At 36.4% G+C, this 27,341-nt stretch overlaps 1 protein-coding gene across 4 annotated transcripts in view; it reads right to left on the minus strand.

Moving 5' to 3' along the window:
• LOC133612752 (contactin-1a-like) overlaps nucleotides 1-27,341 on the minus strand; it is a 268,157-nt gene that overhangs the window by 35,361 nt on the left and 205,455 nt on the right. For all 4 annotated transcript variants that reach the window (XM_072913890.1, XM_072913888.1, XM_072913889.1 and 1 more), the window contains 3 exons: nucleotides 22,147-22,319; nucleotides 18,461-18,584; nucleotides 629-790 (listed from right to left, as the gene is read on the minus strand). In XM_072913890.1, coding sequence (XP_072769991.1) covers nucleotides 629-790; nucleotides 18,461-18,584; nucleotides 22,147-22,319 — 459 coding nt within the window. The remainder of the gene's footprint in view (nucleotides 1-628; nucleotides 791-18,460; nucleotides 18,585-22,146; nucleotides 22,320-27,341) is intronic.

Here is a 27,341-nt window from a genome sequence, read left to right on the forward strand (position 1 = left end):
GCAGTGTGTATATTGTACATATTACATATTGTTATGAAGGTGTCTGTTACTACATTATATATATATACTTGCAGTGTGTATATTGTACATATTACATATTGTTGTGAAGGTGTCTGTTACTACATTATATATATACTTGCAGTGTGTATATTGTACATATTACATATTGTTATGAGGGTGTCTGTTACTACATTATATATATATATATATATATATATACTTGCAGTGTGTACATAAAATGTTGGAGGGTTTTGAAGTTGTTTAGAGACGTTGAAGGCAAGCGTTTTTTGTTATCTTTAAAATCCTAAAAATAAAAAATAAAAAGAGGTGTGTTCTTGTCTCTCATAATGATTGTGAACAAGAGGCAACATTCCAAAAAAGTGCAGTCCCCTTTAACCGTTGAATAATAATTTAAAAATATAATTGTATATGACTTATTTTTTGATATTTTTATGAGAGAGATCCTTTGGGGTCCCCGGGACAAAACTTGAGGGTCGCCCGAAAGGTGAAAATAATCTGTATATTGTATTGCTTTTAATAATGAAACATATGAAAATGGCGGACCTCAGTGGAAAAAGTAGTGACCTGGTGTGGGCGTGACACAACATATATCATCTGTTCTTCTCACATGTGCTGGCGTTCCTCCACACTTCCTGCGAGGAGGCGTCCCTGCACTGGATGCTATATTTGGAGATGGGGCTGTGGTTGTCTGCTCCGCGGCTCCACTGCAGCGTTACGTTCCTCTCACTTTTGTCCCTCACTCGCACCCCCGCCGGGGCCCCGGGGGGTCCTGGGGAGAAGAGAGGACCAGTGAGTGTTGCTTGATGGATAAGGTAGGAAAATTACAGGTTTCATACGCGCAGCCTTCCAGATACATTTGACACCTTTTTATTAAGCGCCTTAAAGTGACAGTAGACTCCTTTAGATGCTGACAGTGTTTGCTCTTCACTTATTGCAACCTGAGTCCGCTTTCCCACAATATAAACAGCGTGCCTGCCCAATCATTATAACTGTAGAATGATGGAGGGCGAGTTCTTGGTTTCTTATGTGGGTTTATTGTTAGGCAGTTTCATTAACGTCCTCCCAGCGCGGTAACAACACACAACAACAGCAGTCATGTTTTCGTCTACCGTAAAGCAGTTCGTCTGCCGTAAACAGCGATGTTGTGACACTCTTAAACAGGACAATACTGCCATCTAGTGCATTTGATGAAAGCACTTTTGTGCGTGCCACACAGCAATGCATCATCAGAGAGGGTGTTCAGCATGGTTTGAAAAATAGTGACAGAGAATAGAACAAGGATGGACAATTCAACCCTTAACTCAACAATGAGTAGATGAGTGTTATGTGTGTGTATATGTGTAAATAAATGAACACTGAAATTCAAGTATTTCTTTTGTATATATATATATATATATATAAAATAAATATATATTTATAGCTAGAATTCACTGAAAGTCAAGTATTTCTTATTTATATATATATATATATATATATATATATATATATATATATATATATATATATATATATATATATATATATATATATATATATATATATATATATATATGTATATATACATATAAAATAAAATAAATATATATTTATAGCTAGAATTCACTGAAAGTCAAGTATTTCTTATATATATATATATATACATATATATATATATATATATATATATATACATACATACATATATATATATATATATATATATACATACATACATACATATATATATATATATACATACATACATACAAACATACATACATATATATATATATATATATATATATATATACATACATACATACATACATATATATATGTATGTATGTATGTATGTATATATATATATATATATATATATATATATATATATATATATATATATACATACATACATACATACATATATATATATATGTATGTATGTATGTATGTATATATATATATATATATATATATGTATGTATGTATGTATGTATACATATATATATATATATATATATATATATATATATATATGTATGTATGTATATATATATATATATATATATATATATACATACATACATACATACATATATATATATATATATGTATGTATGTATGTATATATATATATATATATATATATATATATATATATGTATGTATGTATACATATATATATATATATATATATATATATATGTATGTATGTATATATATATATGTATATATATATATATGTATGTATGTATGTATATATATATATATATATGTATGTATGTATGTATGTATATATATATATATATATATATATATATGTATGTATGTATATATATATATATATATATGTATATATATATATATATAAGAAATACTTGACTTTCAGTGAATTCCAGCTATAAATATATATTTATTTTATTTTATATATATATATATATATATATACATATATATATATATATATATATATATATATATATATGTATATATATATATATATATATATATATATATATATATATATATATATATATATATATATATATATATATATATATATATATATATATGAAATACTTGATTTGGTGAATTCTAGCTGTAAATATACTCCTCCCCTCTTAACCACACCCCCGCCTCCAACCACGCCCCCCGCCCCCACCTACACCCACCCACCCCCCACCTCCCGAAATCGGAGGTCTCAAGGTTGGCAAGTATGCACATAAATCGCTCCAGAGTATAAGTCGCACCCCCGGCCAAACTATGAAAAAAACTGCGACTTATAGTCCGAAAAATACGGTATATCTAAAAATAGCGGGAAAAAAAACATATAGAAAAATATATTATTCCTTAAAATTCTTTACAAAATATTAAAGGGGTATAAAAAAAGAATATTTGAAAAATATACTTGTATACTACACGCTCTGGCAGAAATGGAAAAACACATTTATAAACAATTTTTAACCATCCCTAAGATTTCTGGACATTTACGTTTACACGTTTAATTTGTTTAAAAAAATTTAAAAAAAAAGTTTATTTGATTGATTTTTTTTTTATAGCGCCTGAAGACACCCGGATGCCAACAGCGAGAGGCTATTTGTGGATTAAGTCCACAGTCCCAAAGTGGTGTGACCAACACAAACGTGGCTGCCCACTTGCCACCACCATCCAACACGTATTGACATTGATGCAGCAGTGTGGGCGAAGTGCCTTGCCCAAGGACACAACAGCACAGATGGAATGCAGGGTTTGAACTGACAACCCCCACGCACCTTTGAGAGGGGTTTTAAAGGTGTTAGGTTTGTAGCTGGAGTTTGTGCAAAGAAGAGTGAAGTGAAACCCTGGCTAGTAGAGATGCGCGGTTTGCGGACACAATCGCGGAGTCCGCGGATTATCCGCGGGTCGGGCGGTTGAAATAAAAAAAAATTTGATTTTATCCGCGGGTCGGGTCGGGCGCTTGAAATTTAAAAAAATTAGATTTTAAATAGATTCAGGCGGGTGGCAGTTAAACCAATTCGGAAATATACAGGTAAAAGCCAGTAAATTAGAATATTTTGAAAAACTTGATTTATTTCAGTAATTGCATTCAAAAGGTGTAACTTGTACATTATATTTATTCATTGCACACAGACTGATGCATTCAAATGTTTATTTCATTTAATTTTGATGATTTGAAGTGGCAACAAATGAAAATCCAAAATTCCGTGTGTCACAAAATTAGAATATTACTTAAGGCTAATACAAAAAAGGGATTTTTAGAAATGTTGGCCAACTGAAAAGTATGAAAATGAAAAATATGAGCATGTACAATACTCAATACTTGGTTGGAGCTCCTTTTGCCTCAATTACTGCGTTAATGCGGCGTGGCATGGAGTCGATGAGTTTCTGGCACTGCTCAGGTGTTATGAGAGCCCAGGTTGCTCTGATAGTGGCCTTCAACTCTTCTGCGTTTTTGGGTCTGGCATTCTGCATCTTCCTTTTCACAATACCCCACAGATTTTCTATGGGGCTAAGGTCAGGGGAGTTGGCGGGCCAATTTAGAAGAGAAATACCATGGTCCGTAAACCAGGCACGGGTAGATTTTGCGCTGTGTGCAGGCGCCAAGTCCTGTTGGAACTTGAAATCTCCATCTCCATAGAGCAGGTCAGCAGCAGGAAGCATGAAGTGCTCTAAAACTTGCTGGTGGACGGCTGCGTTGACCCTGGATCTCAGGAAACAGAGTGGACCGACACCAACAGATGACATGGCACCCCAAACCATCACCCAACCATGCAAATTTTGCATTTCCTTTGGAAATCGAGGTCCCAGAGTCTGGAGGAAGACAGGAGAGGCACAGGATCCACGTTGCCTGAAGTCTAGTGTAAAGTTTCCACCATCAGTGATGGTTTGGGGTGCCATGTCATCTGCTGGTGTCGGTCCACTCTGTTTCCTGAGATCCAGGGTCAACGCAGCCGTCTACCAGCAAGTTTTAGAGCACTTCATGCTTCCTGCTGCTGACCTGCTCTATGGAGATGGAGATTTCAAGTTCCAACAGGACTTGGCGCCTGCACACAGCGCAAAATCTACCCGTGCCTGGTTTACGGACCATGGTATTTCTGTTCTAAATTGGCCCGCCAACTCCCCTGACCTTAGCCCCATAGAAAATCTGTGGGGTATTGTGAAAAGGAAGATGCAGAATGCCAGACCCAAAAACGCAGAAGAGTTGAAGGCCACTATCAGAGCAACCTGGGCTCTCATAACACCTGAGCAGTGCCAGAAACTCATCGACTCCATGCCACGCCGCATTAACGCAGTAATTGAGGCAAAAGGAGCTCCAACCAAGTATTGAGTATTGCACATGCTCATATTTTTCATTTTCATACTTTTCAGTTGGCCAACATTTCTAAAAATCCCTTTTTTGTATTAGCCTTAAGTAATATTCTAATTTTGTGAGACACGGAATTTTGGATTTTCATTTGTTGCCACTTCAAATCATCAAAATTAAATGAAATAAACATTTGAATGCATCAGTCTGTGTGCAATGAATAAATATAATGTACAAGTTACACCTTTTGAATGCAATTACTGAAATAAATCAAGTTTTTCAAAATATTCTAATTTACTGGCTTTTACCTGTATATACATAGTTAAATGTTGTTACCCACATACGAAAAATGAGCAGGCACCTGCAGCATATGCCACAACAGAAGAAGAAAAAAAAAAGAGATGGCAACTCCGGCAGCAAACGTGGTACGCGACAAACTAAAAAAGGGAATACTAAAGACCAGGGGGAAAAAAAGGCCAGAAAAGTTCAGCGTGGACTCGTTTTTATGAGGTTGTAAATCAGGATGATAGTAATGCTGGCTACGCGATTTGCAAGAGCTGCGACGCTGTTTATGTCTACGACAGTCACAAAACCGGGACATCTAACATGGTGCATCACATTTGTGCAAAACCCCGAACCTCCACAAACACCCTGAGCATGAGCAGTTTCGTCCGCCGTGATCCCAGAAGAGTGCCACAGGATGTTAAAACAAGATAGAACGCAGTTTGAGTGGCGCGAGCACGTTTGGAGGTGCGCTCAGCGCGGCTCCCAGATGATTGCGCACTAGTGTGCGTCTGGGCCGTGACAGCGTGGCACGCATTGAATGTCTCTGCTCCATTGGATCAGTCTCCTTTCTTTAACAGGCAAAAAGCTTTATAACCTCACTAATGCCTTGCATCGTCTATATTAGATATATAACAACGGGCGGGTGCGGTTTTGATTAAATGTTAGTTCGGGTGGGTGCGGGTGGTTGACGACTTTTGTGATGCGGTTGCGGATGAAATAATTGCTTATCCGCGCATCTCTACTGGCTAGTGATCAGTTCACCTTCTCCCGCTTTCTCCTTCCACTGGAACATCACACATCCTGATAGGGAACATAAATCAATCAATCAATCAATCTTTATTTATATAGCCCTAAATCACAAGTGTCTCAAAGGGCTGCACAAGCCACAACGACATCCTCGGTACAAAGCCCACATACGGGCAAGGAAAAACTCACCCCAGTGAGACGTCGATGTGAATGACTATGAGAAACCTTGGAGAGGGCCGCATATGTGGGTAACCCCCCCCCTCTAGGGGAGACCGAAAGCAATGGATGTCGAGTGGGTCTGACATAAAGACCGAGTCAGGATGGATCAGCCTGGATCCAAACCCACAGTCTCAGCTATAGAGTGGTGGACATGAACCAAGACCATTCAGCGGTCAGAACTGGCGTCAGGAGTGGAATCCTACCTCCCAAAGATCTGGAATAATCATTCCATGTAAGAGGTTAACATTCTTGTAGCACAGTTTCCTGTCATGGACATCAAGTCTGGCCATCAACTGACTTGCTTCACTGCAAAAACTGATATCTAAGTAAGATGAAATATATCAAATAAGGGTCTCACTAAGCAGATTTTATGTTAGAGTGTTTTACTTGTTTTAAGTGTTTTGGTCCTAAATGGTCTCAGTAAGATATTACAGCTTGTTGCTGAGATTTGATGACCTATATCAGGGGTGCTCATTACGTCGATCGCGATCTACCGGTCGATCTCGGAGGGTGTGTCAGTCGATCACCAGCCAGGCATTAAAAAAATAGTCCTAAAAATGAGCGATCATAAATCTTCACTATGACGTCACTTCCGTCACTTGATTGACATTCACGGCACCCGAGGGTCTTCTGAGATGACGCTGGCTGCTGCCAGCTCATTAAAATTACCGACTGGAAGGCGAGAAACACTTTATTTCAACAGACTCTGGCGCCGTACCTGTCGTCAAAACTCCAAAGACCGACTGCACAGTTGCACAATAAAAGCTCTGCTTCATCCTGCCTGCGCTACCAAAATAAGAGTCTCAGAAAGCTGGCGTGCACAAGCTAGCAAGCTGCGGAGTTTGCCGACAATGTATTTCTTGTAAAGTGTATACAAAGGAGTACGGAAGCTGGACAAATAAGATGCCAAAAACCAACCACTTTCATGTGGTATTGGACAGAAAGGAGGACTTTTTTTCTCCTCCATTCGAAAATGCGGACCTTATCAGCACCACTGTCTGATTCCTATCAATGCAAGTCATCAGAATCAGGTAATACACCAACTTACATTCTTGTCTTCATGAAAGAAAGGAATCTATATGTGTTAAACATGCTTGTATTATCTTTAACCACCTTTAACTTGTTAACAATATTAACTATATGTGTTAAACATGCTTTTATTATCTTTAACCACCTTTAAGTTGTTAACAATATTAAGTATTTGTGTTAAACATGCTTGTATTATTTTTAACCACCTTTAACTTGTTAACAATATTAACTATATGTGTTAAACATGCTTGCATTATCTTTAAACACCTTTAAGTTGTTAACAATATTAACTATATGTATTAAACATACTTGTATTATCATTAAACACCTTTAATGTATTAACAATATTAACTATATGTGTTAAACATGCTTGCATTATCATTAATGCAAGCATTAATGGGGGCGGTACCTCTGGATTGGCAGACCGGGGTGGTGGTTCCTCTCTTTAAGAAGGGGAACCGGAGGGTGTGTTCTAACTATCGTGGGATCACACTCCTCAGCCTTCCCGGTAAGGTCTATTCAGGTGTACTGGAGAGGAGGCTACGCCGGATAGTCCAACCTCGGATTCAGGAGGAACAGTGTGGTTTTCGTCCTGGTCGTGGAACTGTGGACCAGCTCTATACTCTCGGCAGGGTCCTTGAGGGTGCATGGGAGTTTGCCCAACCAGTCTACATGTGTTTTGTGGACTTGGAGAAGGCATTCGACCGTGTCCCTCGGGAAGTCCTGTGGGGAGTGCTCAGAGAGTACGGGGTATCGGACTGTCTGATTGTGGCAGTCCGCTCCCTGTATGATCAGTGCCAGAGCTTGGTCCGCATTGCCGGTAGTAAGTTGGACACGTTTCCAGTGAGGGTTGGACTCCGCCAAGGCTGCCCTTTGTCACCGATTCTGTTCATAACCTTTATGGACAGAATTTCTAGGCGCAGTCAAGGCGTTGAGGGGATCTGGTTTGGTGGCTGCAGGATTTGCAGATGATGTGGTCCTGATGGCTTCATCTGGCCAGGATCTTCAGCTCTCGCTGGATCGGTTCGCAGCCGAGTGTGAAGCGACTGGGATGAGAATCAGCACCTCCAAGTCCGAGTCCATGGTTCTCGCCCGGAAAAGGGTGGAATGCCATCTTCGGGTTGGGGAGGAGACCCTGACCCAAGTGGAGGAGTTCAAGTACCTCGGAGTCTTGTTCACGAGTGAGGGAAGAGTGGATCGTGAGATCGACAGGCGGATCGGTGCGGCATCTTCAGTAATGCGGACGCTGTATCGATCCGTTGTGGTGAAGAAGGAGCTGAGCCGGAAGGCAAAGCTCTCAATTTACCGGTCCATCTACGTTCCCATCCTCACCTATGGTCATGAGCTTTGGGTTATGACCGAAAGGACAAGATCACGGGTACAAGCGGCCGAAATGAGTTTCCTCCGCCGGGTGGCGGGGCTCTCCCTTAGAGATAGGGTGAGAAGCTCTGCCATCCGGGAGGAGCTCAAAGTAAAGCCGCTGCTCCTCCACATCGAGAGGAGCCAGATGAGGTGGTTCGGGCATCTGGTCAGGATGCCACTCGATCGCCTCCCTCGGGAGGTGTTTAGGGCACGTCCGACCGGTAGGAGGCCACGGGGAAGACCCAGGACACGCTGGGAAGACTATCTCTCCCGGCTGGCCTGGGAACGCCTCGGGATCCCCCGGGAGGAGCTGGACGAAGTGGCTGGGGAGAGGGAAGTCTGGGCTTCCCTGCTTAGGCTGCTGCCCCCGCGACCCGACCTCGGATAAGCGGAAGAAGATGGATGGATGGATGGATGGCATTATCATTAAACACCTTTAACTTGTTAACAAAAACATATATTTCATAAATAAGTAAATATAAATTGTATATATGAATGAGGTAGATCCCCACGACTTGATCAATTCAAAAGTAGCTCGCCTGCAGAAAAAGTGTGAGCACCCCTGACCTATATTGAGTAAAACATGCTTGAAACTAGAATATCAAGTGTTGCAAAGCTGTGTCATCAACACTCACAAGTATAAAACTACTTTTTTAAAGAAATAATTTCTTATTTCAAGCATGAACAAAAAAAAAATCATGATTTTGACACAATTGTGTCTCATAATTAAAACAGATGACAGCCAAATGGACTTTGCTGTTTTATTTTCAATGAAACAATAGAAAACACGTACTCATATAGTAAACTGACAGTTAATATTTAAAGGGGAACATTATCACCAGACCTATGTACCGTATTTTCCGCACCATTAGCCGCACCTAAAAACCACAAATTTACTCAAAAGCTGACAGTGAGCAGGAAGCGCTTCTTCTTCTACGCAAGCAACCGCCAAGGTAAGCACCCGCCCCCGTAGAACAGGAAGCGCTTCTTCTTGTACTGTAAGCAACCACCCGCCCCCGGAAGAAGAAGAAGCGCGCGGTGCATGCTGGGATATGTGACGTTTCATTTCCATTTGTGTGTTTATGTAAAGACCCCAAAATGGCTCCTATTAAGTGTGTTGTCTGTCTAATTATAAATAATGCAGACGAGGCGTGTTAACTGAGTTCTCAACGTTTACTCACAGCGTGCTCATAACCACATTCTAACTGCCAGCATACAACGCTTCTCAGGGCTACCGCGCATGCTCGTCACTATCGTTGCATGCTGGGTAGTGTAGTTGTTATATTTGCTAGCTCATAACATCACAGTAAGAGACACGCTTACGCGCTTAATTCAATACTCGCCGTCATTCCGGGTGGATTGACAAAAGACCTCCAGCCGCTAGATATTGGTGTCAACAGGGCATTCGAAGCTAGACTGCTAACTGCGTGGGAACAGTGGATGACAGAAGGCGAACACACCTTCACTAAGACAGGGAGGCAGCGCCAGACGACGCCAACATCTGCCAGTGGATCGTAAATGCCTGGGCAGATATTTCGGTCACAACTGTGGTCCGAGCTTTCCGGAAGGCAGGATTCACAGAACTGCTGGATAACAGTGACACTGACTCCGATTACTTCGACGAGACGGAGCCGGCCATTTTGGATCTCACATTTGCCCAACTTTTCACTTCGGACACCGAAGACGAAGGATTTACGAATGAAGAATAACTTCAGAAAGTGAGCGCTATGTTTATTTTGTGTGTTGTGACATTAACGTTCGAGCAACATTATGTTGCTATTGCTCTGCACTATTTTGAATTTTACTATGTTTGTGATTGCAGCCACCAAACCAGATCCCCTCAACGCCCTGACTGCGCCTAGAAATTCTGTCCATAAAGGTTATGAACAGAATCGGTGACAAAGGGCAGCCTTGGCGGAGTCCAACCCTCACTGGAAACGTGTCCGACTTACTGCCGGCAATGCGGACCAAGCTCTGACACTGATTATACAGGGAGCGAACTGCCACAATAAGACAGTCCGTTACCCCATACTCTCCGAGCACTCCCCACAGGACTTCCCGGGGTACACGGTCGAATGCCTTCTCCAAGTCCACAAAGCACATGTAGACTGGTTGGGCAAACTCCCATGCACCCTCAAGGACCCTGCCGAGAGTATAGAGCTGGTCCACAGTTCCACGACCAGGACGAAAACCACACTGTTCCTCCTGAATCCGAGGTTCGACTATCCGGCGTAGCCTCCTCTCCAGTACACCTGAATAGACCTTACCGGGAAGGCTGAGGAGTGTGATCCCACGATAGTTGGAACACACCCTCCGGTTCCCCTTCTTAAAGAGAGGAACCACCACCCCGGTCTGCCAATCCAGAGGTACCGCCCCCGATGTCCACGCGATGTTGCAGAGTCTTGTCAACCAAGACAGCCCCACAACATCCAGAGCCTTAAGGAACTCCGGGCGGATCTCATCCACCCCCGGGGCCTTGCCACCGAGGAGCTTTTTAACTACCTCGGCAACCTCAGCCCCAGAAATAGGAGAGCCCACCACAGATTCCCCAGGCCCTGCTTCTCACCTATGGTCAAGAGCTTTGGGTCATGACCGAAAGGACAAGATCACGGGTACAAGCGGCCGAAATGAGTTTCCTCCGCCGAGTGGCGGGGCTCTCCCTTAGAGATAGGGTGAGAAGCTCTGTCATTCGGAGGGAGCTCAAAGTAAAGCCGCTGCTCCTCCACATCGAGAGGAGCCAGATGAGGTGGTTCGGGCATCTGGTCAGGATGCCACCCGAACGCCTCCCTAGGAAGGTGTTTCGGGCACGTCCGACCGGTAGGAGGCCACGGGGAAGACCCAGGACACGCTGGGAAGACTATGTCTCCCGGCTGGCCTGGGAACGCCTCAGGAGCCCCCGGGAGGAGCTGGACGAAGTGGCTGGGGAGAGGGAAGTCTGGGCTTCCCTGCTTAAGCTGCTGCCCCCGCGACCCGACCTCGGATAAGCGGAAGAAGATGGATGGATGGATGGATGGTGATTGCACATTTGCGTACATTTTGGGAGTGAACAGAGTTGTTAGAACGCTGGTTTTTAATATATTATTAAAGTTTGACTGACCTATCTGACTGTTTTTTTGACATTCCCTTTAGCGCAGCGTAGGCGCGGCTTATAGTCCGGGGCGGCTTATTGGTGGACAAAGTTATGAAATATGCCATTCATTGAAGGTGCGGCTAATAATCCGGTGCGCCTTATAGTGCGGAAAATACGGTAAGCGTCAATATATACCTTGATGTTGCAGAAAAAAGACCATATATTTTTTTAACCGATTTCCGAACTCTAAATGGGTGAATTTTGGCGGATTAAACGCCTTTCTAATATTCGCTCTCGGAGCGATGACGTCACAACGTGACGTCGCATCGGGAAGCAATCCGCCATTTTCTCAAACACCGAGTCAAATCAGCTTTGTTATTTTCCGTTTTTTCGACTGTTTTCCGTACCTTGGAGACATCATGCCTCGTCGGTGTGTTGTCGGAGGGTGTAACAACACCAACAGGGACGGATTCAAGTTGCACCAGTGGCCCAAAGATGCCAAAGTGGCAAGAAATCGGACGTTTGTTCCGCACACTTTACCGACGAAAGCTATGCTACGACAGAGATGGCAAAGAATGTGTGGATATCCTGCGACACTCAAAGCAGATGCATTTCCAACGATAAAGTCAAAGAAATCTGCCGCCAGACCCCCATTGAATCTGCCGGAGTGTGTGAGCAATTCAGGGACAAAGGACCTCGCTAGCACGGCAAGCAATGGCGGCAGTTTGTTCCCGCAGACGAGCGAGCTAAACCCCCTGGATGTCTTGGCTCACACCGTCCCGAAGATGATCAAGAGAAGAATATCGACCCTAGCTTCCCTGGCCTGCTGACATGAGGGTATGTCTACAGAATATATTAATTGATAAAAATTGGGCTGTCTGCACTCTCAAAGTGCATGTTGTTGCCAAATGTATTTCATATGCTGTAAACCTAGTTCATAGTTGTTAGTTTCCTTTAATGCCAAACAAACACATACCAATCGTTGGTTAGAAGGCGATCGCCGAATTCGTCCTCGCTTTCTCCCGTGTCGCTGGCTGTCGTGTCGTTTTCGTCGGTTTCGCTTGCATACGGTTCAAACCGATATGGCTCAATAGCTTCAGTTTCTTCTTCAATTTCGTTTTCGCTACCTGCCTCCACACTACAACCATCGGGGGGGGGGGTTTATCATGTTTAAAAAGTTTTATCATGTTTCAACAGTTTTATCATGTTTCAACAGTTTTATCATGTTTAAACATGTTTATCATGTTTCAACAGTTTTATCATGTTTAAACATGTTTATCATGTTTCAACAGTTTTATCATGTTTAAACATGTTTATCATGTTTCAACAGTTTTATCATGTTTCAACGGTTTTATCATGTTTCAACAGTTTTATCATGTTTAAACATGTTTATCATGTTTCAACAGTTTTATCATGTTTAAACATGTTTATCATGTTTCAACAGTTTTATCATGTTTCAACGGTTTTATCATGTTTTAACAGTTGTATCATGTTTAAACAGTTTTATCATATTTAAACAGTTGTATCATGTTTAAACAGATTTATCATGTTTAAACAGTTTTATCATGTTTCAACATTTTTATCATGTTTCCACATTTTTATCATGTTTAAACAGTTGTATCATGTTTAAACAGTTTTTGATGTTTAAACAGTTTTATCATGTTTCAACAGTTTTATCATGTTTAAACATTTTGATCATGTTTCAACAGTTTTATCATGTTTCAACAGTTTTATCATGTTTAACAGTTTTATGATGTTTAAACAGTTGTATCACGTTTAAACAGTTTTATCATGTTTCAACAGTTGTATCATGTTTCAACAGTTTTATCATGTTTCAACAGTTTTATCATGTTTCAACAGTTTTATCATGTTTCAACAGTTTTATCATGTTTAAACATGTTTATCATGTTTCAACAGTTTTATCATGTTTAAACATGTTTATCATGTTTCAACAGTTATATCATGTTTCAACGGTTTTATCATGTTTTAACAGTTGTATCATGTTTAAACAGTTTTATCATATTTAAACAGTTGTATCATGATTAAACAGATTTATCATGTTTAAACAGTTTTATCATGTTTCAACATTTTTATCATGTTTCCACATTTTTATCATGTTTAAACAGTTGTATCATGTTTAAACAGTTTTTGATGTTTAAACAGTTTTATCATGTTTCAACAGTTTTATCATGTTTAAACATTTTGATCATGTTTCAACAGTTTTATCATGTTTCAACAGTTTTATCATGTTTAACAGTTTTATGATGTTTAAACAGTTGTATCACGTTTAAACAGTTTTATCATGTTTAAACAGTTGTATCATGTTTCAACAGTTTTATCATGTTTAAACATTTTTATCATGTTTAAACAGTTGTATCATGTTTAAACAGTTTTATCATGTTTAAACAGTTTTATCATGTTTCAACATTTTTATCATGTTTCAACATTTTTATCATGTTTAAACATTCTTATCATGTTTAAACAATTGTATCATGTTTAAACAGTTTTGTCATGTTTAAACAGTTTTATCATGTTTCAACAGTTTTATCATGTTTAAATAGTTTTATCATGTTCAAACAGTTTTATCATGTTTCAACAGTTTTATCATGTTTAAACAGTTTTATCATGTTTGAACAGTTGTATCATGGTTAAACAGATTTATGATGTGTAAATAGTTTTATCATGTTTAAACAGTTTTATGATGTTTAAATAGTTTTATCATGTTTAAATAGTTTTATCATGTTTAAACAGTTTTATCACGTTTAAACAGTTTTATCATGTTTAAACAGTTGTATCATGTTTCAACAGTTTTATCATGTTTAAACATTTTTATCATGTTTAAACAGTTGTATCATGTTTAAACAGTTTTATCATGTTTAAACAGTTGTATCATGTTTCAACAGTTTTATCATGTTTCAACGGTTTTATCATGTTTTAACAGTTCTATCATGTTTAAACAGTTTTATCATATTTAAACAGTTGTATCATGTTTAAACAGATTTATCATGTTTAAACAGTTTTATCATGTTTCAACATTTTTATCATGTTTCCACATTTTTATCATGTTTAAACAGTTGTATCATGTTTAAACAGTTTTTGATGTTTAAACAGTTTTATCATGTTTCAACAGTTTTATCATGTTTAAACATTTTGATCATGTTTCAACAGTTTTATCATGTTTCAACAGTTTTATCATGTTTAACAGTTTTATGATGTTTAAACAGTTGTATCACGTTTAAACAGTTTTATCATGTTTAAACAGTTGTATCATGTTTCAACAGTTTTATCATGTTTAAACATTTTTATCATGTTCAAACAGTTGTATCATGTTTAAACAGTTTTATCATGTTTAAACAGTTTTATCATGTTTCAACATTTTTATCATGTTTCAACATTTTTATCATGTTTAAACATTCTTATCATGTTTAAACAATTGTATCATGTTTAAACAGTTTTGTCATGTTTAAACAGTTTTATCATGTTTCAACAGTTTTATCATGTTTAAATAGTTTTATCATGTTCAAACAGTTTTATCATGTTTCAACAGTTTTATCATGTTTAAACAGTTTTATCATGTTTGAACAGTTGTATCATGTTTAAACAGTTTTATGATGTGTAAATAGTTTTATCATGTTTAAACAGTTTTATGATGTTTAAATAGTTTTATCATGTTTAAACAGTTGTATCATGTTTAAACAGTTTTATCATGTTTCAACATTTTTATCATGTTTCAACATTTTTATCATGTTTAAACATTCTTATCATGTTTAAACAATTGTATCATGTTTAAACAGTTTTGTCATGTTTAAACAGTTTTATCATGTTTCAACAGTTTTATCATGTTTAAATAGTTTTATCATGTTCAAACAGTTTTATCATGTTTCAACAGTTTTATCATGTTTAAACAGTTTTATCATGTTGGAACAGTTGTATCATGTTTAAACAGTTTTATGATGTGTAAATAGTTTTATCATGTTTCAACAGTTTTATGATGTTTAAATAGTTTTATCATGTTTAAACAGTTGTATCATGTTTCAACAGTTTTGTCATGTTTAAAAAGTTGTATCATGTTTCAACAGTTTTATCATGTTTCAACAGTTTTATGGGGGGGGGGGGGTTTATCATGTTTAAAAAGTTTTATCATGTTTCAACAGTTTTATCATGTTTCAACAGTTTTATCATGTTTAAACATGTTTATCATGTTTCAACAGTTTTATCATGTTTAAACATGTTTATCATGTTTCAACAGTTTTATCATGTTTCAACGGTTTTATCATGTTTTAACAGTTGTATCATGTTTAAACAGTTTTATCATATTTAAACAGTTGTATCATGTTTAAACAGATTTATCATGTTTAAACAGTTTTATCATGTTTCAACATTTTTATCATGTTTCCACATTTTTATCATGTTTAAACAGTTGTATCATGTTTAAAAAGTTTTATCATGTTTCAACAGTTTTATCATGTTTCAACAGTTTTATCATGTTTAAACATGTTTATCATGTTTCAACAGTTTTATCATGTTTAAACATGTTTATCATGTTTCAACAGTTTTATCATGTTTCAACGGTTTTATCATGTTTTAACAGTTGTATCATGTTTAAACAGTTTTATCATATTTAAACAGTTGTATCATGTTTAAACAGATTTATCATGTTTAAACAGTTTTATCATGTTTCAACATTTTTATCATGTTTCCACATTTTTATCATGTTTAAACAGTTGTATCATGTTTAAACAGTTTTATCATATTTAAACAGTTGTATCATGTTTAAACAGATTTATCATGTTTAAACATTTTGATCATGTTTCAACAGTTTTATCATGTTTCAACAGTTTTATCATGTTTAACAGTTTTATGATGTTTAAACAGTTGTATCACGTTTAAACAGTTTTATCATGTTTAAACAGTTTTATCATGTTTCAACAGTTTTATCATGTTTCAACAGTTTTATCATGTTTAAACATGTTTATCATGTTTCAACAGTTTTATCATGTTTAAACATGTTTATCATGTTTCAACAGTTTTATCATGTTTCAACGGTTTTATCATGTTTTAACAGTTGTATCATGTTTAAACAGTTTTATCATATTTAAACAGTTGTATCATGTTTAAACAGATTTATCATGTTTAAACAGTTTTATCATGTTTCAACATTTTTATCATGTTTCAACATTTTTATCATGTTTCCACATTTTTATCATGTTTAAACAGTTGTATCATGTTTAAACAGTTTTTGATGTTTAAACAGTTTTATCATGTTTCAACAGTTTTATCATGTTTAAACATTTTGATCATGTTTCAACAGTTTTATCATGTTTCAACAGTTTTATCATGTTTAACAGTTTTATGATGTTTAAACAGTTGTATCACGTTTAAACAGTTTTATCATGTTTAAACAGTTGTATCATGTTTCAACAGTTTTATCATGTTTAGACATTTTTATCATGTTTAAACAGTTGTATCATGTTTAAACAGTTTTATCATGTTTAAACAGTTTTATCATGTTTCAACATTTTTATCATGTTTCAACATTTTTATCATGTTTAAACATTCTTATCATGTTTAAACAATTGTATCATGTTTAAACAGTTTTGTCATGTTTCCACATTTTTATCATGTTTAAACAGTTGTATCATGTTTAAACAGTTTTTGATGTTTAAACAGTTTTATCATGTTTCAACAGTTTTATCATGTTTAAACATTTTGATCATGTTTCAACAGTTTTATCATGTTTCAACAGTTTTATCATGTTTAACAGTTTTATGATGTTTAAACAGTTGTATCACGTTTAAACAGTTTTATCATGTTTAAACAGTTGTATCATGTTTCAACAGTTTTATCATGTTTAAACATTTTTATCATGTTTAAACAGTTGTATCATGTTTAAACAGTTTTATCATGTTTAAACAGTTTTATCATGTTTCAACATTTTTATCATGTTTCAACATTTTTATCATGTTTAAACATTCTTATCATGTTTAAACAATTGTATCATGTTTAAACAGTTTTGTCATGTTTAAACAGTTTTATCATGTTTCAACAGTTTTATCATGTTTGAATAGTTTTATCATGTTTAAACAGTTTTATCATGTTTCAACAGTTTTATCATGTTTAAACAGTTTTATCATGTTTGAACATGTTTATCATGTTTCAACAGTTTTATCATGTTTAAACATGTTTATCATGTTTCAACAGTTTTATCATGTTTCAACGGTTTTATCATGTTTTAACAGTTGTATCATGTTTAAACAGTTTTATCATATTTAAACAGTTGTATCATGTTTAAACAGATTTATCATGTTTAAACAGTTTTATCATGTTTCAACATTTTTATCATGTTTCCACATTTTTATCATGTTTAAACAGTTGTATCATGTTTAAACAGTTTTTGATGTTTAAACAGTTTTATCATGTTTCAACAGTTTTATCATGTTTAAACATTTTGATCATGCTTCAACAGTTGTATCATGTTTCAACAGTTTTATCATGTTTAACAGTTTTATGATGTTTAAACAGTTTTATCATGTTTAAATAGTTTTATCATGTTCAAACAGTTTTATCATGTTTCAACAGTTTTATCATGTTTAAACAGTTTTATGATGTTTAAATAGTTTTATCATGTTTAAAAAGTTGTATCATGTTTCAACAGTTTTATGGGGGGGGGTTGGTGGGGGCAGACCATCTTGGCGGCGCGATTGAATGTTCTATGCTGGACTGGTCTCAATGTATATATGCAAAGCTTTGCAAATATATTACAAAATACCTATTCTGTCTCTGGTGGTTTTTCTACTCAGCTTTAAGTGTCGTAAAGAGCTTGGGAGCGACTTGTGACTTGAATTCCCCGGGAGGAACAACTGGTCCAAAACGCAACAGTCGTCATCCCTATGCAGGGCATGATTAGATGCTAATTGGCATGATTAGATGCTAATTGGCCCCACCTCTAACGAGCAGGCTGGCGGAGGCAGTGATGTAGTCCACAGGTGTCTGGGCGGTGCAGCTGTAGACTCCAGCGTGCTTCAACTGAGCGTTCTTGATCATCAACTCACCACTGGAGCTCCCGTTCTGCACAAAGTGACAAAATGCTACAGAATTAAGGAGCAGGATGTTTGTGACTGTTAGTAAAGTGTTAGTGTACTTCATAGACTTTACCGTGCACTAGTACTCATCTTTAGTGTACTTTATAGACTTTACCACCCAGTAGTACTCATCTTTAGTGTACTTCATAGACTTGATGATGCAGTAGTACTCATCTTTAGTGTACTTCATAGACTTTACCGTGCACTAGTACTCATCTTTAGTGTACTTTATAGACTTTACCACCCAGTAGTACTCATCTTTAGTGTACTTCATAGACTTGATGATGCAGTAGTACTCATCTTTAGTGTACTTTATAGACTTTACCACCCAGTAGTACTCATCTTTAGTGTACTTCATAGACTTGATGATGCAGTAGTACTCATCTTTAGTGTACTTCATAGACTTGACCACGCAGTAGTACTCGTCTTTAGTGTACTTCATAGACTTTATGATGCAGTAGTACTCATCTTTAGTGTACTTCATAGACTTTATGGTGCAGTAGTACTCATCTTTAGTGTACTTCATAGATTTGACCACGCAGTTATACTCATCTTTAGTGTACTCCATAGACTTGACCACGCAGTAGTACTCGTCTTTAGTGTACTTCATAGACTTTATGATGCAGTAGTACTCATCTTTAGTGTACTTCATAGACTTTACCACGCAGTAGTACTCATCGTTAGTGTACTTCATAGACTTGACCATGCAGTAGTACTCATCTTTAGTGTACTTCATAGACTTTACCACGCAGTAGTACTCATCTTTAGTGTACTTCATAGACTTGACCATGCAGTAGTACTCATTTTTAGTGTACTTCATAGACTTGACCATGCAGTAGTACTCATCTTTGGTGTACTTCACAGACTTGACCACGCAGTAGTACTAATTTTTAGTGTACTTCATAGACTATGATGCAGTAGTACTCATCTTTAGTGTACTTCATAGACTATGATGCAGTAGTACTCATCTTTAGTGTACTTCATAGACTTTATGATGCAGTAGTACTCATCTTTAGTGTACGTCATAGACTTTATGATGCAGAAATACTCCTCTTTAGTGTACTTCATAGACTTTATCATGCAGTAGTACTCGTCTTTAGTGTACTTCATAGACTTTATGATGCAGTAGTACTCATCTTTAGTGTACGTCATAGACTTTATGATGCAGAAATACTCCTCTTTAGTGTACTTCATAGACTTTATCATGCAGTAGTACTCATCTTTAGTGTACTTCATAGACTTGACCATGCAGTAGTACTCATCTTTAGTGTACTTCATAGACTTGACCACGCAATAGTACTCATCTTTAGTGTACTTCATAGACTTGACCACGCAATAGTACTCATCTTTAGTGTACTTCATACACTTTACAATGCAGTAGTACTCATCTTTAGTGTACTTCACAGACTTTATGATGCAGTAGTACTCATCTTTAGTGTACTTCATAGATTTTATCATGCAGTAGTACTCATCTTTAGTGTACTTTATAGACTTGACCACGCAATAGTACTCATCTTTAGTGTACTTCATAGACTTGACCACGCAATAGTACTCATCTTTAGTGTACTTCTTAGACTTTACGATGCAGTAGTACTCATCTTTAGTGTACTTCATAGACTTTACCACGCAGTAGTACTCATCTTTAGTGTACTTTATAGACTTGACCACGCAGTAGTACTCATCTTTAGTGTACTTTATAGACTTGACCACACAGTAGTACTCATCTTTAGTGTACTTTATAGACTTGACCACGCAGTAGTACTCATCTTTAGTGTACTTCATAGACTTTATCATGCAGTAGTACTCATCTTTAGTGTACTTCATAGACTTTATCATGCAGTAGTACTCATCTTTAGTGTACTTCATACACTTTACAATGCAGTAGTACTCATCTTTAGTGTACTTCATAGACTTGACCATGCAGTAGTACTCATCGTTAGTGTACTTCATAGACTTGACCACGCAATAGTACTCATCTTTAGTGTACTTCTTAGACTTTATGATGCAGTAGTACTCATCTTTAGTGTACTTCATAGACTTGACCATGCAGTAGTACTCATCTTTAGTGTACTTCATAGACTTGATGATGCAGTAGTACTCATCTTTAGTGTACTTCATAGACTTGACCATGCAGTAGTACTCATCTTTAGTGTACTTCATGGACTTGACCATGCAGTAGTACTCATCTTTAGTGTACTTCATAGACTTGACCATGCAGTAGTACTCATCTTTAGTGTACTTCATAGACTTTATGATGCAGTAGTACTCATCTTTAGTGTACTTCATAGACTTTATGATGCAGTAGTACTCATCTTTAGTGTACTTCATAGACTTTACCACGCAGTAGTACTCATCTTTAGTGTACTTTATAGACTTGACCACGCAGTAGTACTCATCTTTAGTGTACTTCATAGACTTTATGATGCAGTAGTACTCATCTTTAGTGTACTTCATAGACTTGACCACGCAGTAGTACTCATCTTTAGTGTACTTCACAGACTTGACCACGCAGTAGTACTCATCTTTAGTGTACTTCATAGACTTTATGATGCAGTAGTACTCATCTTTAGTGTACTTCATAGACTTTATGGTGCAGTAGTACTCATCTTTAGTGTACTTCATAGATTTGTCCACGCAGTTATACTCATCTTTAGTGTACTCCATAGACTTGACCACGCAGTAGTACTCGTCTTTAGTGTACTTCATAGACTTTATGATGCAGTAGTACTCATCTTTAGTGTACGTCATAGACTTTATGATGCAGAAATACTCCTCTTTAGTGTACTTCATAGACTTTATCATGCAGTAGTACTCATCTTTAGTGTACTTCATAGACTTGACCATGCAGTAGTACTCATCTTTAGTGTACTTCATAGACTTGACCACGCAATAGTACTCATCTTTAGTGTACTTCTTAGACTTTATGATGCAGTAGTACTCATCTTTAGTGTACGTCATAGACTTGACCATGCAGTAGTACTCATCTTTAGTGTACTTCATAGACTTGACCACGCAATAGTACTCATCTTTAGTGTACTTCTTAGACTTGATGATGCAGTAGTCCTCATCTTTAGTGTACTTCATAGACATTATGATGCAGTAGTACTCATCTTTAGTGTACTTCATAGACTTTATGATGCAGTATTACTCATATTTAGTGTACTCCATAGACTTTATCATGCAGTAGTACTCATCTTTAGTGTACTTCATAGACTTGACCATGCAGTAGTACTCATCTTTAGTGTACTTCATAGACTTGACCACGCAATAGTACTCATCTTTAGTGTACTTCTTAGACTTTATGATGCAGTAGTACTCATCTTTAGTGTACGTCATAGACTTTATGATGCAGAAATACTCCTCTTTAGTGTACTTCATAGACTTTATCATGCAGTAGTACTCATCTTTAGTGTACTTCATAGACTTTATCATGCATTAGTACTCATCTTTAGTGTACTTCATAGACTTTATGATGCAGTAGTACTCATCTTTAGTGTACTTCATAGACTTGACCATGCAGTAGTACTCATCTTAAACTACTCTCTCACCGGGGGGTGTTCATAGTGCTGGCCTTGCTGGTCAAGATCAATGGCGAGTCCGTCCAAGGACCAGATGAAGGTGATGTCCAGCGAGGAGTCATGTGACGCGGCACACTGCATCCAGGCGTTCTGGCCCACGATGACATCAGCGTTGGAGGGGGCCAAGGTGATCTTGGTGGAGTCTGAGGGACATGAAGTGGTTACACACTCAAAATGTCATGTCAGCAATTCTACTTCAAATGTGAAACTAAACCATTTTCTACTGCTTTTCCCTTTGGTTGGAGCCTATCCCAGCTGCCAGGTACACCCTGTAACTAATATGCCATATAAACTCCTTACATGCAAAGTGAGATATTTGTTTGTTAACATTTGATGGTTTACACCAGTGGTGCTCATTACGTCGATCGCGATCTACCGGTCGATCGCCGAGGGTGTGTCAGTCGATCACCAGCCAGGCATTAAAAAAATAGTCCTAAAAATGAGCGATCATAAATCTTCACTATGACGTCACTTCCGTCACTTGATTGACATTCACGGCACCCGAGGGTCTTCTGAGATGACGCTGGCTGCTGCCAGCTCATTAAAATTACCGACTGGAAGGCGAGAAACACTTTATTTCAACAGACTCTGGCGCCGTACCTGTCGTCAAAACTCCAAAGACCGACTGCACAGTTGCACAATAAAAGCTCTGCTTCATCCTGCCTGCGCTACCAAAATAAGAGTCTCAGAAAGCTGGCGTGCACAAGCTAGCAAGCTACGGAGTTTGCCGACAATGTATTTCTTGTAAAGTGTATACAAAGGAGTACAGAAGCTGGACAAATAAGATGCCAAAAACCAACCACTTTCATGTGGTATTGGACAGAAAGGAGGACTTTTTTTCCTCCTCCATTCGAAAATGCGAACATTATCATCACCACTGTCTGATTCCTATCAATGCAAGTCATCAGAATCAGGTAATACACCAACTTATATTCTTGTCTTCATGAAAGAAAGGAATCTATATGTGTTAAACATGCTTGTATTATTTTTAAACACCTTTAACTTGTTAACAATATTAACTATATGTGTTAAACATGCTTGTATTATCTTTAACCACCTTTAACTTGTTAACAATATTAACTATATGTGTTAAACATGCTTGTATTATCTTTAACCACCTTTAAGTTGTTAACAATATTAACTATATGTGTTAAACATGCTTGTATTATCTTTAAACACCTTTAAGTTGTTAACAATATTAACTATATGTGTTAAACATGCTTGTATTATCTTTAAACACCTTTAACTTGTTAACAATATTAACTATATGTGTTAAACATGCTTGTATTATCTTTAAACACCTTTAAGTTGTTAACAATATTAACTACCGGTATATGTGTTAAACATGCTTGTATTATTTTTAACCACCTTTAACTTGTTAACAATATTAACTATATGTGTTAAACATGCTTGCATTATCTTTAAACACCTTTAACTTGTTAACAATATTAACTATATGTATTAAACATACTTGTATTATCATTAAACACCTTTAATGTATTAACAATATTAACTATATGTGTTAAACATGCTTGCATTATCATTAAATGCCAAAAACCAACCACTTTCATGTGGTATTGGACAGAAAGGAGGACTTTTTTTCCTCCTCCATTCGAAAATGCGAACATTATCAGCACCACTGTCTGATTCCTATCAATGCAAGTCATCAGAATCAGGTAATACACCAACTTATATTCTTGTCTTCATGAAAGAAAGGAATCTATATGTGTTAAACATGCTTGTATTATCTTTAAACACCTTTAACTTGTTAACAATATTAACTATATGTGTTAAACATGCTTGTATTATCTTTAAACACCTTTAACTTGTTAACAATATTAACTATATGTGTTAAACATGCTTTTATTATCTTTAACCACCTTTAACTTGTTAACAATATTAACTATATGTGTTAAACATGCTTGTATTATCTTTAAACACCTTTAAGTTGTTAACAATATTAACTATATGTGTTAAACATGCTTTTATTATCTTTAACCACCTTTAACTTGTTAACAATATTAACTATATGTGTTAAACATGCTTGTATTATCTTTAAACACCTTTAACTTGTTAACAATATTAACTATATGTGTTAAACATGCTTGTATTATCTTTAAACACCTTTAAGTTGTTAACAATATTAACTATATGTGTTAAACATGCTTGTATTATCTTTAAACACCTTTAACTTGTTAACAATATTAACTATATGTGTTAAACATGCTTGTATTATCTTTAAACACCTTTAAGTTGTTAACAATATTAACTATATGTGTTAAACATGCTTTTATTATCTTTAACCACCTTTAACTTGTTAACAATATTAACTATATGTGTTAAACATGCTTGTATTATCTTTAACCACCTTTAACTTGTTAACAATATTAACTATATGTGTTAAACATGCTTGCATTATCTTTAAACACCTTTAACTTGTTAACAATATTAACTATATGTATTAAACATACTTGTATTATCATTAAACACCTTTAAGTTGTTAACAATATTAACTATATGTGTTAAACATGCTTGTATTATTTTTAACCACCTTTAACTTGTTAACAATATTAACTATATGTGTTAAACATGCTTGCATTATCTTTAAACACCTTTAACTTGTTAACAATATTAACTATATGTATTAAACATACTTGTATTATCATTAAACACCTTCAATTTATTAACAATATTAACTATATGTGTTAAACATGCTTGCATTATCATTAAACACCTTTAACTTGTTAACAAAAACATATATTTCATAAATAAGTAAATATAAATGATATATATGAATAAGGTAGATCCCCACGACTTGATCAATTGAAAAGTAGCTCGCCTGCAGAAAAAGTGTGAGCACCCCTGGTTTACACTTTTTAAAAATCCCACATTTTGTGAGGTTTTCATAATCATCAAATGAGGAGGTTTTTGCTATAAGTGATTACTTTCACATTCTTAATCTATATTATGTTATATGTTATGAGCCTATGTCATATATCACTTTCACATTCCTAACCCTGTAACACCCCTTGTTGTAAAATTACAACGTTACCTTTAACCATCCTAAAAAACAATCTGTTATATATTTTTTTGACCACATTTACATAGTCATTGGGTCCTATTGTTCAGTCTCACAAGCAGGGGCGTCACTAGCTTTTAAGGACAGGGGGGGGCTTTGCCCCCAGGAGATGCACAGGATGCGAGCGAATGTTACGCACGAGCACAAAACTTCACAAACGGCTAACAAAGACTTAGAAATTATTCATTGTTATTATTATTTATTTTTTTAAATGCACGGGACAAAATGAAATGCTCCCCGGGGACGATGGCTTTTAACCATATATTTTCTTTTTCTTTTTATGTATTTATTCATTTTACATTTTATATTAAATGTCTTGGTTTTTCCTCCCTCTGAAAATCCTATTAAATGTTTAACAAGCCATCCTATAATAATAAAACAGCTATTAATGTAACAATACAATAAAACAAATATATTTAATGATGTTTTTTTCATTATTTTAACAATAGGCTTATGTATATTACTTTATATAGATTCTACAAGAATCACAAAACTTAAAAAATAAATGATTTACAATTGCACACACAAGGTTTTGTGCAGCTTCACTCATTGTAAAGGAAGATAATGTGCTTCGTACACCTGCAGGACCGCAAGCAAGGTCGCAGAGAAAATGCGGGCTGGAATTAGAGTGATGTGGGCATTTTCTATATGAACAAGTGGAATGGATTGGATACCGACGCACGAAAGGGGCTCTCTACCTTACACTAAGAAGTGAGGGGAAACTGAGTGAATAATAACAGGTTATATAATTATTTATTTAAACTCATATTTGGGCCACTTTATAATGAATATGTTGGCATTTATTTGTAAAAAAAAACCAAAAAAACACCAAATTATTTAGGGGGGCTTAAGAATATTTTAGGGGGGCTTGAGCCCCCCTAAAATAGGCCTAACAACGCCAATGCTCACAAGGCTATTGGATCGTACATTTGTTTATAAGTCACGCCTTCTCGCCATGAACTCACACAACCTCTCAAGGTTTCCTTCGAACAAAATTTGTTTAATTGGACTGGATTCATCAGATTCAAGTAACTAAAATTTATTTTGTATATTTTTTTGGTTGTTATTACAATGTCTAGAGCATGTACATATGTAGTTATTGTGGAACAGATAAATAAAATTTCATTTAGAGCTTGTTACATAATTGTTGCAATTATACAACACTGGGTGAATGTGGTAGTCAAATAGCTGGCTTGTTGCAGTGGGCTCAAACAGGTTGTATTCCCTCCACTACATCACTGCCTGAAGTATTTTCTCTATACATGGATAGTATACATTCTACAGACGTTTTGCAGACGACAGGGACTGTATTTAGGACTTTCAGCACCAATGAAAGTCTTCATGACCAGTGTCATGAGAAGAAAATGATACTTTTTATATTTGTAATAAATGACTTCATAAAAATATAACTAATGTGTGATTATTATTAATGGTATATACCGTTGGGGGGATAAGTAAGCAATCAACCCTGCAAATGAACCCTTAGTTGTTGAGACAACGTGAGTACAAATACAGAAATTCTGCTCCCATCAAAGCCCAATGTTGCAATATTACAACATTTCTCTAAAAACATACATAAACTATATATATATATATATATATTACAGATGCGCGGATAGGCAATTTATTTCATCCGCAACCGCGTCAGAAAGTCGTCAACCATCCACCATCCACCCGATGTAACGTTTGATCAGAACTGCACCCGCCCGCCATCCGCCCGATCTAATATAGACGATGCAAGGCATTAGTGAGGCATACCTGCCAACTACTCCGGTTTTCCCGTAATTCGTACGGTTTTCATCAACCTATTCCGGGTTACGGTTGCAGTGATAAAAAATACGGTTTTTCATTAATTAAAAAAAAAAAAAAGTGTGAAAACTACGCGAATTGCACCTTGTGCAGACAAGATTTTTCGATCAGACACGGAGGAATTAGCGATGTAAAAGACCACGTTGGGACAAAAAAACACAAGTCTAATGCCGTTGCTAGCGATACAAGTGGAAAACTTTCAACGTTTTTCGTCGCCCAAACAGATTCTTTGGATGTGATAAATGCCGAAGTTTTATTTACGGAGGCGATAATTGAG

The sequence above is a fragment of the Nerophis lumbriciformis genome, linkage group LG10 (assembly GCF_033978685.3).
Source record: "Nerophis lumbriciformis linkage group LG10, RoL_Nlum_v2.1, whole genome shotgun sequence".
Classification (NCBI taxonomy): domain Eukaryota; kingdom Metazoa; phylum Chordata; class Actinopteri; order Syngnathiformes; family Syngnathidae; genus Nerophis; species Nerophis lumbriciformis.